At 49.8% G+C, this 17,486-nt stretch overlaps 1 protein-coding gene across 11 annotated transcripts in view; it reads left to right on the forward strand.

Annotated features, from left to right (window-relative positions):
- Positions 1-17,486, forward strand: part of CUX2 (cut like homeobox 2) — a 66,143-nt gene that overhangs the window by 31,084 nt on the left and 17,573 nt on the right. Inside the window, exon 1 of one of the 11 annotated variants that reach the window (XM_062614470.1) lies at positions 8,732-8,818. The exons of the other annotated variants lie outside the window; for them this stretch is intronic. Coding sequence (XP_062470454.1) covers positions 8,747-8,818 — 72 coding nt within the window. The 5' untranslated portion in view covers positions 8,732-8,746. Of the gene's footprint in view, positions 1-8,731; positions 8,819-17,486 lie in introns of those variants that run through there. 11 annotated transcript variants of the gene reach the window in all.

A 17,486-nucleotide genomic window follows, 5' to 3' on the forward strand; every position in this document is an offset into this window, starting at 1 on the left:
CTTTATCAGCTGCCCTTAAAAGTCGTTAAGGGAAGGATATATCAAAGTTGCAATAAAGGTGTGTTTATGGATGGGAAGGGGATGCTCGAATCCGCCGGAGAGGCTGGTTTATCCCATTTGGTGGCTCCATCTTCGGAGCAGTCGTCTTTCCTCCAGTGCCTCTTGGCAAGAACCACTTGGTAGTGGTTTTTCTCTCATTATTAGAGAGGTTTTTCTGTGCATAAAAGCTGTTTGGTGTCAGGTGCTGCTCGGGGTTGTGCCAGGTTGCAAAGGATGCACTTTTCTAACCTGGAGTCAGCCGAGCTAATTAGCAGGAGGCCCAATAAAACAAGTTTTTCTTTTATCACTGTTACTAAGTGCTGTTGTAAATCAATTAAAATGTATTCTAGTAATTCCATTTTTCCTTGGCGACTCTGTTTAAAGAAATACCAAGCCATTAGCAGCATTCTGTGTATGTTTGATGGGAGCCTATCGAGCTGTTGCTGTGGAGTTTGGTGCCTGGCGATGAGCACAGGAGCATGCCCTGCCCCAATCTCTTCCCACAAGCCACACCAGTCTCTGCCCATTTATTTGGAGAGAGGAGCAGTTCTTTGGAAGGTAGTAAGAGGGGAAATCCTTTTCCTTGATGCTAATAATTGTCCTGGTTATTAATCCCTAAAGAATCTGCATCCTTTTGGCACGTTCTTGGAGAGGTTTGGGGAATATTAACTTAGGAGGACGTGAGAGCAATGTGTGGTGGTCCAGAGGCAAATGGACCATTCCCTGACCTCTGTGCAGTGAGAAAAACCTTGCTGGCTGGAGGATAAAATTTGCCAAGAGCAAAAACATTGGGATTTGCATTCTTTCCACGAGACTCCACTTCTCCCTCTCTCATTCCCTATCTTTTATTTAATTCACTTTATTTTGGGTAGAATTTACAAATTCGGGCCAGCTTGCCCTGCTTTATGGATAATTTCTCCCAGGCCAGTGCCTATTTGGGGGATGCATCGTTAGATAGGGAGGTGGCTGCTGGGTGGTTTCGTGGATTCCTCACTATCAGCAGAGCACAAACAGCCATTCACTGATGGCCAGCTTGACGTCTCAAAGACATTCCTGCTCTGTCAACCTGGAGAGATGAAGGGGCTACTAATCCCATCTGGAGACAAACATCCTTCCAGCCATGGGTTAACTCTTTAGCCCCATGTGGGATTTGTTCTAGCAGCATTTGGGAGAAGTGTCCCCAGCCCATCCTCATCCGGTGGCCATGCTTATGAACTTGTTAACTGAATGCTTGGGTGAATGGGGTGGGTTTTTGTAGCAGCAGGAATAAGGAGCATTAAATTTGAGATGTAGGGGTTGCTTGGTTGATTTGAAGGATTTCAATTTGTCTCTCTTTTGGAGCAAAGTGACTCATTCATGCCACAGGGATGCAGTTGGCTGCAGGATGGGGTCTGGCTCCCGCTTTGCTGTGATTGCGGCTCTATCTCTGGATGCTGAATTATAATGTTGGGTTGGAAAATTAAGCTCGCAGGGCTGAGACACCCAAAATTGTCCCAAATGGAAGAGCAAATGGGCATGCAGGGGAGGCAGCTCTTTCTTCACAGTGGAGGAGGATTTTGGGGGCACTTGTCCCTATTAATTTCTAAAAGGAGCTGGCATAATAAATGTCACCTAAACAGAGCTCATCTTGAGTGGGTAATAAAAGTAATATAGAGCTGCCTCTCAGCAGCTCCTGTTTCACTGCCAGCCGAAAGGAGAAGCCCCTTTGCCAGGGATCCTGCTGCCGACACGACCCTCATTCCCGGCAAGAAATACCCAAAAGCAGCTCTGGGCACAAATAACCTTTCCAATGCACCGAGAGGCTCTTCTTTATGGGTGAGGGAAAGTGCTTAAAATGCTTAGAGGGAATAAACAGCATTTAATGAAGTTACATTGCCACATAATGGGTATCATAAAATTGCCTTCATAGTACAGGGTCCCAGGATGGCTTTTATTATCGACTGAGCAGGAATTCTGTCTGTAAAGCTCCGGCAGCTGCAGAGAGGAGAATGCAAAGTCTTCTTAAATTACCTGATTGAAATAACGGGCAAATATCCTGCTTTGCTGCTTTGTTGAAGGCAAAGCTGCCTTTGGGGTGGTCTGTCAGACCTGGTTTGCAGCTTCTGAAGAACACAGGAGTTTCATTGCAGCAAAACAGATGTTCATCTTGTTTCTCTATCGGCTGTTTGATGAGAGATTTATTGCTCTTCTGCTGGGCTGGTGCTCCTCTGCTGCGGAGTCTATTAGGCAGCCCGGGAGCTGGCGGGGAGCCAGGGAAGCTGCGTTTTGATGAAACCCATGAAAAAGCCTCAGCTTGGAAGGCGCCAGTAATAATGCATCGGCTAGACTCTTCGGATCGGGCGATTGATTGCCGTGATTTGATTTATTGATCAATACCCTCAAATTTGGCGTCTGAGAAGCTGAACTAATCTTTAACTGCTGTGAACATCTCTGCCTGGTGGAGAATTAGAGCTGATAAGGAATGTATGAAAGGAATCTGAGCTTATCTTAATCACACAGTGCCCCGGCGCTGCCTGTGCCGAGCGGGAGTGGATGTGTGCAGAACACAATCACCAGGCAGAACAGAGCAGATCTATAAATTGATGGAATTCAAAGCCTCCAGCATCGATTACCATTATAACAAACAGTGGTGCGCTGAATGTCTGATTATTTTTAGACAAAGATTCTGTGCTCTCAGCAGCAATTTTGCTGATGCTGTCACTGTGTCAGATGTCTGTTGTTGATTGCAATTAGATGCAATACAAAAAAAAAGAGAAATTAAAACTATCTCTGCCTATAGTTTTATTTCCACTTATTAAATCTCCTCCTTTGTTTGCCTGCTCCTAATGTCTGCAGCTGGATGAAATATTGCGTTACCAGAAGAGATCTCTTATATTCAGTTGGGTATAATCACTTTACAGATCATTGGATTATATCTGATATGGTTTAGATAATCCAGGGGAAATGTGGGACATTTACTCTGCCTCGGTTAAATGCGCCCTGGTTTAGTGTTTCGAATGCAAATCTGCGTAACATTTGGGTTTCTGAAACAGGTCTGCAACCCTCCCAGTGATCTAATTCTATTAAAACCCTAATCAATTCCCTGTGACGTCAGCCCGCTTTCCTGCTGGTGCCGAGTGTTGGGTCCAACGTGGATTTATTCTGTCCTTTTTTTAATGGCTTTGGAGCTGCCACAGCATCAGCTTTAATGGTTTAAGGAATGGGTACTCTGAAATGGTGATGGGGTGTGGGCAGTGGAAAGCATGATGCGCTGGGCACCGTGGTTTGGTTTGCTGGGATTCTGTGTGCTGGGATCCCGTTATTGCCAAGTGCATCCTTTGGTTTGATGCTTTCCACTTTCTTACTGGTGCATGGCTGAGCAGATGTGTTTGGGCTGGTTGGTACTGTGGGAATGGCTCTGCCAGGGAAATGTGGCTGGAAAAAAAGGCAGTTTCTGAGATGGATATTCCTGATGATAAAAGCTTTTTAGGAACCCTCTGTGAAGCCTAAATGAGCACCTAGGACTGTGGGTCCATGCGGGCAATGCAGAGACACTGGGATTAGGGCAGTCCCTAGGGCTCCCCGTTGGACCTTGCTGGGTTTGTCCTGCTGGGCGCTGTCTCTCCACACCCCCCAGTGATGCTGGTACAAGCCCCCCACATTAGGGGAATTTCCCATCTGTATTTCACCCCACGGAGGGGGACGGGTGGCAAAGCGGTGACCGTGGCCCTGGCCCTGACCTGGCTGCCGGGGGAGAAGGAGGTCTTGTCTGGAACGAGACCTCATCTTGCGCAGACACGTGTGGCTCGGGGGCTTGATGGAAAAAGGCACGGCGCTGGAGGAGTTATGTGCTGCTGGCAGCTGGTGTTTTCTTTCTTTGGGAAATCTAATATATTGATTAGCTTTCTTCAGAACAGCATCAATAAAGCGTATAATGGCATGGCTGGTGCCTGCGGCGTCTCCTCCCCTGGTCTGAGCCCCCCTGGAGCCGGGAAGGACCTTGGCTGCTCCGTGCCAAGCTCCGCGTCCTGCCGGCTGCTCCTCCCTTTCCTGGCAGCCACGGGCTCTGCTCTGCCCCATGGGTGTGCTTGGCTGGACACCCTGGTCCTCTGCAGGGCCCTTATCCCGGGCAGCCTTCCTCCTCCCTCCTCCTCCTCCCATCCTGTGCAGCTTTGGCTTCATGGAAGCGCTTGGCCAACCCCTGGTACTTATCTCCAGGGTCTGGCTGTGCCATGGGACAGCGATGCGCTCCTGTCCCTGTCATCCCCATCCCTGGGCACCAGCGGAGCCACCATCACCCAAGTGCTGGCACCAGTGATGGCAAACTGGCATCATGCCGGAGAGCTCATTGCATCCTGGATCCCTTCCAGGAACACATGGATGCTCTGCCCATGCCATTGTGGGTCCCCAGCACGGTGCAGACTGTCCTGGCTGCAGCTTGGCCCGGGGCACATGGATTGTGGCTCCAGCCCCGTGGAAGATGGAAGGAGATAGGTTTGCCATTAAAGTGTCTGAGGGAGTTTAGAGGGTGGTTTATTGTTGTTTTTGCGGTTGGGTTTTTTTGAGCTGATTGATTGCCATAATGAATGGAGCCCAGAAATCAGCTGGAGCGGCGGCTCGAGGCTGGCTGCTGGATTTAAAGGCCTGGCTGCCTTCAAACCCTCTCAACGATTTCAGCTTTCATCTGTAAAATACGCAGGAAGCAAGCGGGATCTTATTTAGGGCTCTCCCAAGCCCAGATCTGCCCTCAGATGCCAGTGCCTGTAGGAGCCGGTGCCTTGCACTTGTCAAGGGCTGTGTTATATACTGCTGGCTTATTTATTTCTTTGTGGTTCGCTGGAGAGTGAATCCACCCGGAGCAATGGCCCGTTCCACCATGTGGTACATTGGCATCCTGCAGCAGGTAAAGGCAGCATCATCCAGGATTGATCCAATTTACGGATGCTTTGCTTTTCCTTTCAAGCCTGCTCTGCTCTTAAAGGGCTGGAGGAGCATCCTGCTCCCCCACTGCCCCGGGATGGAGGTGGGCAGGCTGCATCCCACCGGCTGGGAGCCAGGAAGGGTTTTCTCTCTTCTTCCCAAGCATCGTGCTATGAGCTCGCTTGAGAGAGAGATTTTCAGGGGCAATTGACAGCTGATGACTATGGGAAGATGTTTTCGAAAGGAGAAACAATTTGCAATAATTAGAAATTTATAAAATGTCTTTAAACATGGTGGTAATAGGGATAAGAAAACACTTGCTGCAATGTAATCAGTTATTAGCAGCTGATCATTTATCTCGATGGATAGTCGCTGCTGGTACACGAGACACGTGATAAAAGGGCTCTTGATTAACTAATTTGAATATCTTTTGAGAGCAAATTCCGAGTTCTCTTTTTCCTCCATTGTAACGGATCCGTACATCTGTGAGATAAACACTGAATGGATATGGTAATGAATATTATTCTGGAAGTGGAGCCCTCAAACGCTCCCGTCGCCGTCCCAGCCCTGGCCTTGGGAAGCTGCCCTAAGAAGGAAGGGACCTTAAAGAAGCCAGTCGGGAGGAGCAGAGGCTGTGGGATGCGGGGATACAAGGTCCAAGAGGGCAGGGACAAGCTGGTCCCCTTCATCAGCCCCTCTTTGGGTTCCAGTAAGGAGCAGGATGGCAAGACAGCGAGGTGGTGGAGCAGCCACCAATCCAGCACGTGAGATAGCATCCCTTGATACATGGGATTGCTGAGAACCAGCATTTTCCTGTCTCCCAGGGAATGGAAATCTGATGCACGCCTCAAATCTCTGCCCTCTGCGAGATCCCATTTCGGCTCTTTTGATAACGGGCTGTAAACCCCCATTCCATTTTAGATGCTGAGACCTGGTGGCTCAGCATCTGTGCTGCAGGACTGTGGACCAGGGATGGGCCCTGGGGTGGCAGCAGTGAGACAGATCCCTGCTTCCTTTTGCTTGCTGTGTATCTGCCTGTGCTGGTGGTCGGAGGATGCGGGCACACTTGTGGAAGCAGGGAAACACAACAGACTTGTGTTTCTCCCTTTCTGGCAAAGGGAGGAGGCTGCTGCTGGGTGGGTTGAAATGGGATCTGGTCCCAGCCCCGTTTGGTTTCTCTGTTGTCTCCTGGCCCCATAGGAGCAGTTCCTGCTGCCTGCGAGTTATTCATGGTCCTCAGCCTTTAGGGGATTCCATTCAAATACTTGTCCATCCTTCCCCCATCCCAAATGTTACGATTCACGTAGTGGCTGAAAGCAGATTCCTTTGGCCTCAAAAGCCCCAGATATTTTATATTTACGCATCATTTTCTTCCCAGAATCCCGATTTTTCCCTTCTCTCACCTCCCCCTTCCTCTTTCAGCTCTATCCCACACTGGGTCGTGTCTGTAGCTCCATCACCCAGCATCCTCTCCCCATGTGGCCGGCAATGCTGCTGAGGGATGGGGGGCTGGATACAGTCACTCCTGCAGGGATGGGAAGGTGATGCTCGGGGCTGTTGGCGCTGCTCCTCCTCAGCTGTAGTTACTGCAGTGAGGAGCAAAGTCCATGTAGCTGTGGATGCAGTTTACAGGTAATTAAACTCAGCTTGGTGAGGATTTAAACATTAATATTGATGCTAAAGTTTTTAATAAAATATAGGTAGAGAGAGAGAGAAAGAGGAATCGATTCCTGTAGGTTTTTATTTTTGCTTTTCTCCTGCTTTATTGTCACAGGGAAAGGGTTGATAGATTGGTGAGCGTGAAATAAGGATGTCCTGTGCTGGCACAGGGGTCTGCAGATGAGGAGAGATATGATCCCAGAAGGACAAATTGGGGGAAACTGCTAGGAAAATGCATTTGGGAATGATCTGCATGGTGAGGCCGTTCCTGGGCCTCTTCTGTGGTGGACACAGGCTCAGCTCTGGGCTTGGGGCTTCTTGGGCATGGTGCTCAGCCTCCAAAGGTTACTTCTGTGTCCCACGTGTTGCTCTCCATCATGACTGGATCAGGACCCAGCCCCTTGGACCCGACCACTGCCTGCACCACCGGCATCACTCCCATTCCCAGCATAGCCCCACTGTGTCCGGGATGTGGGTCTCTGTGGTCCCCCCCATCTCACTGTGCCCCTGCAGTCATCAAACCCCTTTCACCCGTGCTCCTGTACTGCACCAGAGGTCATTAAAAAGATGCTGATGGTCGTTTTTCACTCCCTGCTTCTCTGTATACACACAGGACCCGGGTTTAGCTGCTTTCTCACCAATATTTTTTCATATAACAGTGAAATATTTATATTGTCCAATAAAAGGCAGTAAACTTGCAATCTCATGCAAATTCATCTGAGACCAGGAGCTTCCTCCTCAGAACTTTACACCAGCACTGACCCCTGGTAATTGGCTCCATACATCCTTAGCATCATGGATCTACATGAGGCATTAGGGGGTGATGGATGGCTGGGGTCACCCCACCTGCCCCACAGTCCCTCTAGCATGGTGGTGGCTGCCCTACACGGTGTCTCCTCCGGTCCTGTGTCCCACCGGGTGGGTTTTTGGTGATGCCAGGGAGGAAGGAGCTGATCCTCTGTGATTCAGGCGGTCATGGCTTAAATCTGGGGTGCAAGGCTGGCTCCGTACTGAGAGAGGGGGTCACGGTCTTGAGGTTTTGGTGGGACGTGAGAATGGAGCAGACTACCAGTCCTGCATCTGCTGCTGCTCCTGGCGGTGGTGGCTTCCTCCACTGCAAACCCAGCTTGCCCCAAAACTGCCTATTTTGGGAACCGGACAGGGATGCGTGGGGCAGGCGAGTTGGGGATGGGATGTGCATCGCCAGTGGCTGTATCTTGAGCCCCACACAGACACTTCTTGACCTCTGCCACCAGCACCTCATTCCCAATTTATCCAAAAGCAATTAATAGCCTGCCCCCACCTCAGGTCTGATGGTTTCTGTCTCTCCCCACTTCCCAGGCAGTAATTAGAGTCTGGCTAATGAGGTTTTCCTGGCGGGGACACGTTCTCGTGCCGTATCTCCCCATCAGACAAAGGCTTTGCCATGGTTTATGGTGCCAGCATCAATTCTTTCCGGCTGTTTTCACCGTGATACAAGCCAGATAGGAACCGGGGCATCCCCCAGCACGTCCAGGCTGCAGGATTTACCGGGAAGCACCGGAGAGGTCGTGTCCCATCGCATCAACACCATCATTTTTATCAGTTCTTTATTTTTCCTATCACATTCCACCAAAATTAAAAAGCCATCTCTATCTTAAAATCCTTATTTATGAACACTTAAGCGTAAGTAAGTCAGCGTTGGACGGCTTCCCTCCCCGCTGATGGATGTAATCTGGCACCGGGGTGGACCGGGAGGGAAATCTGGCAATACAATATGCTGTGCTTGACTATTTTGACACTCGGAGTGCGATGTTTTTTTTACAGTTACTGATGAGCTTATGGCACTGCTCCTTTTGGAGAAGCGAGGAGGAGGCTGGGGCTGGGAATATTGATTAGCAAGCTCCTGATAATCTCAACACCCCTCTCGGCTTGCCTTTTCTTTTGCAGGGAATACAGAATTCCTTCCATTATTCATATAAACCCCCTCGTCGATAGGGCCAACGCAAAGCAAAATCAGACCCGGGGAATTAGATTCCTGCAGTCTTAAACCCCAGCCTTCCCAAACTGCCTTCATTTTACCATTTCCCCTCTTTTTTTCCCCTATTCTTTTGGGTTTTTTTTTGTTCCAGAAGGAGCTTAATTCTGCTGCTTTGGTGCTGGCCGCGTGATGGGGGAAAGCACACGGCCTCATAAGCATTTAATTGAAGTCAGCCAGGAATTTAAGAGGAATGTACCTGAGGTACAGGAGATTTGCTGTTGGAGAATTAACTCAGCAGGGCGGTGATTTCCCTCCCTGGCAACTAGGTTTTTGGGAGCCATAGATGTAAGAGACTGACAAGAATGGAAGCTGGTTAGCCACAAAGCCAAATCTCAGCCCCTAAATTTGGGGTACGGGGATTTATGGCTCTTGCTGCGTCTTGTAGCTCCTTTGGATGGGGTGAGGGGATGCAGCATCCACCGGCGTGCAGCATCCTCCCGGATGCATCGTGGCAATGCAGGGGGAAACGTTGGGTTTGGAGGCGTTTATAAAAAGCAAGCGTTGAGCACTCGGCGCCGCGATGCTGGCACCCAGCTCGCAGCCCAGATGGGGGGAGATGTGTTGTTTTTGAAGAAATAGGGGGAAAAAAAAAGATGAGAAAAATAAAAAGAGCAACTCTAAAATAGCTCCTCGGAGGCTGTGTGGGGAGGGGTGGTTTCTGCCTGCCTGGGTGGGAGGAAAACTGGCAGCCTGCGAGGGGATGCTCAAAGGAGAGGTAGGCAGGACCTGCCCTCTCTCCCCATCATCCCACCCATGATCCCAGCCTCTTCCCACCCTGATGGTTCTTGGGGGGTTGAAATGGGAAGGGGAGAGTGCTGGGAGGGCCAGACCGGACTTGGATTGGTATGGCCAAGGCACAGGGTCACTGTCCTCAACCCTTGAGGGGTTTCTGCAGCCCCTAAAATCTGTCTGCTTTGTGTCCCTGGGTGGTAACGGGTGGTCCTTGTGCCACACATGGGCATGGTTATTGGCATGGTTATTGGCAGGGTCCTGCTGCTGCTGAGCTCCTTGATCCCCCCTGAAGGGATGGAGGTCCTGCCTTGAGAGGTTCCAGGCAGGAGATGGAGTCATCACTGCCAGGAGGTGACTGGGAAGTGCCATGATGTGGCCAGGAGATGCTGTGGTGTGGCTGGGAGATGCCGTGATGCGCTCAGGAGATGCCATGGTGTGGCCAGGAGATGCTACAACGTGACCTGAAGGTGCTGTGGTGTGGCCAGGAAATGCCATGATGTGACCAGGAGGTACCACAGCATGGTCAGGATGCACCAGATGAGGTTGCAATGGGTGATCTGAGGAGCAGCCGAGCACTGGGGTGAGACAACATGGTCCCAAGCCACCACCTTGCTGCAGGAGGCACCTATTCCTCCATCCTCCAACCTGATCAGCCCTGTACCCCTATGACATCCATGGCAGCTCTGTGGGTGCCTTGGCTTTCTTTGGTCCCCGATGCTGGTGAGATGCATTGCACTTCAGGATACCTCTTCTTCTCCCTGTCTTTTTAATGCTCTCTCTTTGGGGGCTGCTTTCTTTGCTCCTCTAATGTGCTTCGATGGAAACCCCTGGAGAGCTGCCGGTACTTGGAGCTTGCCAGCAGCGACACATTAGGCTCTGTCATCTGCTGAGCATTACCTGGGTTTAAATCTGTCTCTTTGGAGCCACAGAACTGCATAAGAAAATATTAAAGTAAACAATAAGTGGATTTACACAAATGCGACTGATTTCCATATTTTTCATCACTTCATTTTATTACTGGGTTTACTGATACGCTCATTTATTTATAGGGCAATCCAGTATTGATTCATTCCGATGCACCATGCATAAACACATAAAAGAGAGTGATAACAATAGGAATACATTTCCAGTCCTTTAAATACTGCATTTTTTCCAATAGTCCTCATTAGATCCGCTGCAAGGATTGAGCTATGTCCTTTGGGAAGCCCCAGCCCCTCCGCCCAAGTGGCTCTGGATTTATGGGGGTGTAAAGGAGAGCAGGATGCAATTCCCGGCTGACAGCAGCCGCTTCCCGGGCTCTGCCGCCTTCCCCCAACCCCGGGGTATCTTTTTCATGGGAGGTTTTGGGGGATTTTATCCCAAAAGGTGGATTCTGCACCCCCGAGGTTGGGTTTCTGGGCTGCTTCAGTGTGGGATGGACACCAGAGCGATGCTGCTTCTCCTGGGATGAGGCTTGCTGGGGCCTGGGGCCTTTTTCTCCACCCTTCTTTCCCCATTTTTTCCCCTCTTTTTTTCTCTTCTCTATTTTTGCCCTCTTCTTTTGTCTCTTTTTTTTTAAATTTTTTCTTTTTTTTCCCTTTTTTTTCTATTTGAAAACATTTTCCCCATCCTTTCCCTCCTTTCCCCTTTCTTTTCCCCCTTCTCCTCCCACTTTTTGCCCCTTTTTCTCCTCTTCCCCCCCTCTTTCTCCCTTCTTTTTCCCTCTCTTTTCCCTCTTTTTTCCCCTCTTTCCCCTCCTCCCCATCCTTCCCCATTTCATTCTCTTTTCCCTCTCTTCCCCCCCTTTTACCCCCTTTTTTCCCTCTTTCCCCTCTTCCTTCCCCCTTCCTCACATTTTTAACACACTCCAGTACATTTTTCCCCACAAACCTCACTTCCCACCTCTCCCCATGAATATTAACAGGGAGAGCAGAGCTCTACATCACCTGCATCACGGGAAGGAGCCCGTGGAAGCGTGGTGACGGATGGCGAGCGCTCCCCCTCCTCTCCTGCTTGTAAATGGGAAGGGGAAAAATAGCATCTTGAAATATTAACCCAGGTGGGGGCATATGGGCTGTTCAGGCCGTTTCTCTCTGCCATTCCCCAATGCATCTCATATACATTTAGGCTCCTGCATCCTTCCCATATATATTTTTCTCCTCAAGGAAGGAGAAGCAGGGCCAGGAGGATAAATTGTGACTGCAGAGAATAAACCCAGCTTTTATTCCCCACTCTGATGAGCGAAAGGGCAGTTTCTTTCTCTCCCCCAAAGCCGCCCGTGACGGCAGTTTAATGGCAACAGCTTGAGACGGACAAAGTTTGAATATCCTTGCGACGGAGAAAAGAGCAAAGCGAAAGCCCTGCTAATTACAAAAGTTGCTTTATGAAAGATAATTCAAAGCAATAATTTAGCAAACATAATCAAGTAGCGCAGATGGGGATTTTGATGAATAGTTTGCAACATGCAATTAGCAGCTCTTGCAGTTACATATCATTAACCCTCAGAGCACAAAAATTATTTTCTCATTATTAGATGAAAAGGTAAAATTAAGCTGACTAGACAGTAAAGGAACAAACTACAATTAATTACCTTCATTTATTACAGTCATTATTTTAAACTTTTTTTTTTCCTTTTACTCTGATAGATAGATGAAAACATCTAAATTAAAAGTTTTGTTCTGCTAAATGGGAGGTGAAACTTTGCGATGCTCCGGGTGCACCCGCATCCCAGCTCCATCCTGGACCCGGGGACCAGTTGGGACCCCATCATCACCCTGCTTCGTCTGTGCCAGCGGTGCTGAGTCCCGCTCATCCCTGCCCATCTCCTGGATTGCTACCACCAGCCACATAGGGAATTCTGTGTATTCTTGCAGGAAGAGGATGTTGGGGGCTTGCAGGAAATCTGGGAGTGAGCCCATTCGGGTGGCACCTTCTCATGCTGATGGTCAGAGATGAGCCTGTTCCTTCGAGCCACCATGGGTTCGATGCTGAAGCCTTTCGTTTCGGTGTGTGCGTCGGTAGCAGATGGTTTGGAGTTGCCAACTGTCAGCAAATGCATGGAAAAAAAAATAAATTAAGGAAAAATGAAAGGGAAAAAAAGAAGAAAAAACCTCAACTAAAGCAGTGAAAAAAGGTACTAAATTGTGATGATGGGGATGGTAAAATAAGCTTGAAATATTTTCCTTTCCTGCTGTGTGACTGGAGGCTGCAGCTCACCTGGGGACGGTGCTGGGAGGAGGCAGGAGGATGCTCCTGCCCGGCAGCGTGCTGGCAGGGCCAGCGCTGAGCTAGGGGCTCAGCCTAAGGAATCCTGCAGTGCATGGGAATGGGAGAGCTCCAGTATCTCCTCCTGGAGCCAGCCAGGCTGGGATGCTGCGGGAAAAGGTGGGGGAAAACTAACCTAATGAGCCAAGCATCATCTGCCTCAAGAACTTTGCCAAAGCATCATTGGACTTGTCAGGGAGTATTACAACAAAATTAAGAACCAGCAGTGATTTTCCTGCATTCGGGATCCTTTGCTTTATAAAGTAAATTATTAATGCATTTTTTTCCTCCGTTAAGCAGTTATTTGCTGCAGTCTCGGTATATTTCTCATTAGAAATAACATCATCTGAAGAACTTCTATTGATTCTTTTTCCCCCCCTTTTTTTTTTTAATCTGCGAGTCATGAACGTGAACAACATATTTCTGTGATGTTCCCTTTAACTAGAATTCTCAGGCTTTATTTTTATATTATTGATCTTTTTTGACACGAATTGCTTTTTGGCCTTGTGAGAACATTGGGAGCTGCTTCTGCCTTTGGAGGGATGGGCATGGGGGTGCAGCAGGAGGCAGGGTAGGTGTGAGAGGGATGTGTGATAGGACTGTCGTGTGCAATGGGTCTGTGTGTGTGCAAGGGGTCTATGGGTATGCAATGGGTCTATGGGTATGCAATTGGTCTGTGTGTGTGCAATGGGTCTATGGGTATGCAATGGGTCTATGGGTATGCAATGGGTCTATGGGTATGTAATTGGTCTGTGGGTATGCAATTGGTCTGTGTGTGTGCAATGGGTCTATGGGTATGCAATGGGTCTATGGGTATGTAATTGGTCTATGGGTATGCAATTGGTCTGTGTGTGTGCAATGGGTCTATGGGTATGCAATGGGTCTATGGGTATATAATTGGTCTATGGGTATGCAATTGGTCTGTGTGTGTGCAATGGGTCTATGGGTATGCAATGGGTCTATGGGTATGCAATTGGTCTGTGTGTGTACAGTGGGTCTATGGGTGTGCAATGGGTCTGTGTGTGTACAGTGGGTCTATGGGTATGCAATGGGTCTATGGGTGTGCAATGGGTCTATGGGTATGCAATGGGTCTGTGTGTGTACAGTGGGTCTATGGGTATGCAATGGGTCTATGGGTGTGCAATGGGTCTATGGGTATGCAATGGGTCTGTGTGTGTGCAATGGGTCTATGGGTATGCAATGGGTCTGTGTAGGTTTGCAAAGGTTCTCTGGGTATGCAACAGGTCTGTGTACGTGTGCAATGGGTCTATGGGTGTGCAACGTGTCTATGTATATGTGCAATGAGTCTGTGTGTGTGTGACGGGCTTGGGTGTGTGATGGGTCTATGGCTGTGCAACAGGGGGGTGTGTGTGTGATGGGTTTGTGGATGTGTGATGGGTCTTACGGGAGTGCAATGAGTTCTTGAGTGCACAATGAGTTTGTGGGTGTGCAATGGGTTTGGGTGGGTGTGCAAGAGGTCTCTGGGTGTGCGATGCAGGTATGTGTGGATACGTGATGGGTCAATGTGGGTGCGTGATGGACTTGTGTAATGGGTGCATGATGGGTCCATGTATGTGTGTGATGAGTCCGTGTCCATGTGCAGTGGGTGTGTACATGCATGCAATGGGCACGTGTGTGTGCACCATGGGTTTGTGTGGGTGCACAGTGTGTGTGTGATGGGTTTGTGTCGTAGGTTTAGATGCGTGCGACGGGTTTGTGGGTACCTGCAAGGGGTCTGTGGGTGTGCGATGGATCTGTGCTTGGCTGTGACAGGCTCGTCCACATGCAGTGGGTCTCTGTATGCGTGATGTGCACATGTGATGGGTTTAAGGGGTTATTTGGATACGGGACACCGGGGAGGCAGAGAAGGATGAGGTGGGAAGCAGAGAGAACCCAGATCCTTCCCCTGGGGCTGGCTCCCCCCCTCTCCCCTCCGCATCCCTCCCATTTCTCCCCAACTTCTTTACACATCAGCAAAAAAAAAAAAAAAAAAGCAAAAAGCAAGGAAAAATAGCAAAAAAGCCTTGAATTAATTTTTTCATCAGTTTTCTTCAGCATTTGGGGTCTCTGCTGCCGCTTTCTCCCCCAACAGCTGTTCCTCTCCACTGAAAAAAGAGCTCATTTGTGGTTTACTGCCACCAGTATTTAGATGGAAATAACCCACTACTTATCCTGCACTCGATCTCATGGATATAAGAATAAACTCACCGCCGGTGCGATGCAAATCCCGCGCCTTTGGAGAGGAGCTGCTCAGACGGTGGGTGCTCACCGCCGTGCCGGGAGGAGAGCCGCCTGCGCCGGGGGAGTTTTACCACTTTGTCACTCAATTATAGGAATATTGCTGCTTCCAAATGTTTAAAAAGTTGGCTTCGGAAGGTATAATCATGGCACAGAGGCCAGCCTGACAATAGTAATTAATTAGGCTATTACGCATTCCACAGTGATAATTGCTTTGCTGGAAAGTCACCAGCCATGAAAAGGACCCAGCGCGTAAATGTAATTTATCACACGGCGGCGATCCCGCGCCGCTGCCGTGCCTCACCTTGAGCCCGGGAATGCTGCCGAGGGAGGTGGAAGGGGGGAGAGAATAGGAATTAATAGCACATGGATCCGTAATGCGGAGGCAGAGCGGTTGTGGTGGGCTCGCCATTGCTGCTGGGCATCGTGGTGATGACGGGAGTAGGGATGATGCCATCCCGACCCCACCGTGCTTGTGGTGATGTTCAGCTGTCCTGGTTTTAGCCATTTTCTGCTCTTTTCAGCAGGATGCTGGTGATGTTGCCCTCTTGGATGGGGTTTGGTCCCCAAGGAAGGAAGGATTTGGGGGGGGGGTATTACAAACCCCTGATTTTAGGGCTGATGTGGGCTTTTTCTGCTTGTTTGTTCAGCTCTATGTGAGAAACAACAGTGGTTTCAGGGTGAGGTGTCCCTGTGCAAGACTTGGAATCTTCCCTGGCATTTTGGTGAATTATCCCCATCTGGAAAAGGTCATTGAAAAATTGAAATACCTATTTATTTGTATCCATATTTAAAACATTACCTGAAGTTTATTGGGCCCCAGATGCCTTGCCTGAGGGAATGGCCCCAAAAGCCTCCCCAGCAGCAAACTATGGGTCCTGTGGCTCCAGTTAGGATGCTGATGGTATAGTTAATGGGGGGGAAGATGGGCTGAGTGGATGCTCAACCCCTCGCAAGTGCCAGGAGGAAACCTAGATCCATCCCCTGTGGTCCTCCTCTCCCATTCAACATCCCAAGGATGCGGGAAGCGGGGATGATCACACAGCACTGATGCCGTGGAGCACCCCAGCACCGCTGTGTCTCTGCATCCTGACGGACACCCTGGCAAAGCTCCCTGTGCCACCCCACCACCGCGTGCTGCCGGTGCGTTCAGCAGGCGCAGTGCTGTCCTGCTGCAATGCACAGGCAGTGCCGCTCACCGGCTGCTTTCTGCCCCCCCCACTATTCCCCACTTCATTATTATTATTTTAAAGCACCCTGAAGCCAGGTGGTTTTTTGCAGAACACTGAAGAAAAGCCCCCAGATTCCTCCTGTGCTGGAAACGTGGTGCTGAGAAAGTAGGTTTGTGTACGAGACGCTATAAAAAGCCCAGCTTATACAATTTTAACAATAGAAAAATGATCTTTGTGCTCCAGTGCCTGCGAGCTTGGAAGGAGAAGGCGGTTTGCTCAGGTGGCTGTTGGGTTACAAATGAGTGGTTTGCTTTGGGTTTGAATGACAAGCAATGGAGAGCTCTGGCTGGAGGGAAAAGACGCTCTGCTGCGGGAGGCGTGAAGTTTGGGCTTTGTTTGATGATTAGTCCATTGGTGGCTTAAATGTGTTTTGATTGACTCACCCATAGTGCACCTGCCAGCACCGAATGCTGGTGGGCATCTCACCCTCCATCACTGGATGGTGTGGGTGCCCAGTTTGGATCAAACTGGGCATGGAGTCATAGACTGGTTTGGGTTGGAAGGGACCTTAAAGCTCATCCAGTTCCAACCTTCCACTAGAGCAGCTTGCTCCAAGCCCCTGTGTCCAACCTGGCCTTGAACACTGCCAGGAATGGAGCATTCACAACTTCCTTGGGCAGCCTGTGTCAGCGCCTCAGCACCCTCACAGTAAATAATTTCTTCCCTTTATCTATCCTAAATCTCCCCTGTTCAAATTTGAACCCATCACCCCTTGTCCTATCACTACAATCCCTGATGAAGGGTCACCCTCTAGCATTCTTGTAGCCCCCCTTCAGATGCAGTAAGGCTGCTGTAGGGTCTCTACACAGCCTTCTTTCTCCAGGATGAACAGCCTCAATTTCCTTAGCCTGTCATTGTCTTAGCCTGCATTTTCCGGCTGGGAATGGGTCGCCTCCATCCCCAGCTCCTGCCCCTGAAGCAGCAGGGACACAGAGGTCTATGTGTCCCACCGGTGCCCCATTCCACAGCAGAGTGTGCCCGGTGGGCAGCAGCTCCCACCCTGAGGTGTTGTCACGCCTTGAAAAATTAAGGTGTGTAAATGATTCATGCTCATAAATGTTGGATGGAGCGTGCGGCAGATTGAGATGCTGCTCCGTTATTAGCCATGCAGCACACCGGCTCCCCACCACCCACCCGGCGCGAGCATCGCCCGCAGCCAAGGGGGACAGGGGATGTCCCAGCCCTGGTGCGAGCATCGCTTCTGGCCCAGCATCATGCTGGGAGCGTGGCTGGGGAGGGCTGTGTGGTGAACCCAACAGCAGGCGAGCTGCTTTATTTCTTATTGAAGCACCAACATTAAATTATAATTTTCATTTACTCAGAGCACATCAATGATTTAGGGCAATGTGACGTGGCCGCGGTGCAAGGAGTTTAGCCAAAGGCAGTGAGCGGCCGTGCGGGGCATGGGGTGAATGCTTGGTGGG

This window comes from Pezoporus occidentalis, unplaced genomic scaffold (genome assembly GCF_034315485.1).
Source record: "Pezoporus occidentalis ecotype Australia unplaced genomic scaffold, CSIRO_AGI_Poc_V1 ctg102, whole genome shotgun sequence".
In the NCBI taxonomy this organism is placed as follows: Eukaryota; Metazoa; Chordata; class Aves; order Psittaciformes; family Psittacidae; genus Pezoporus; species Pezoporus occidentalis.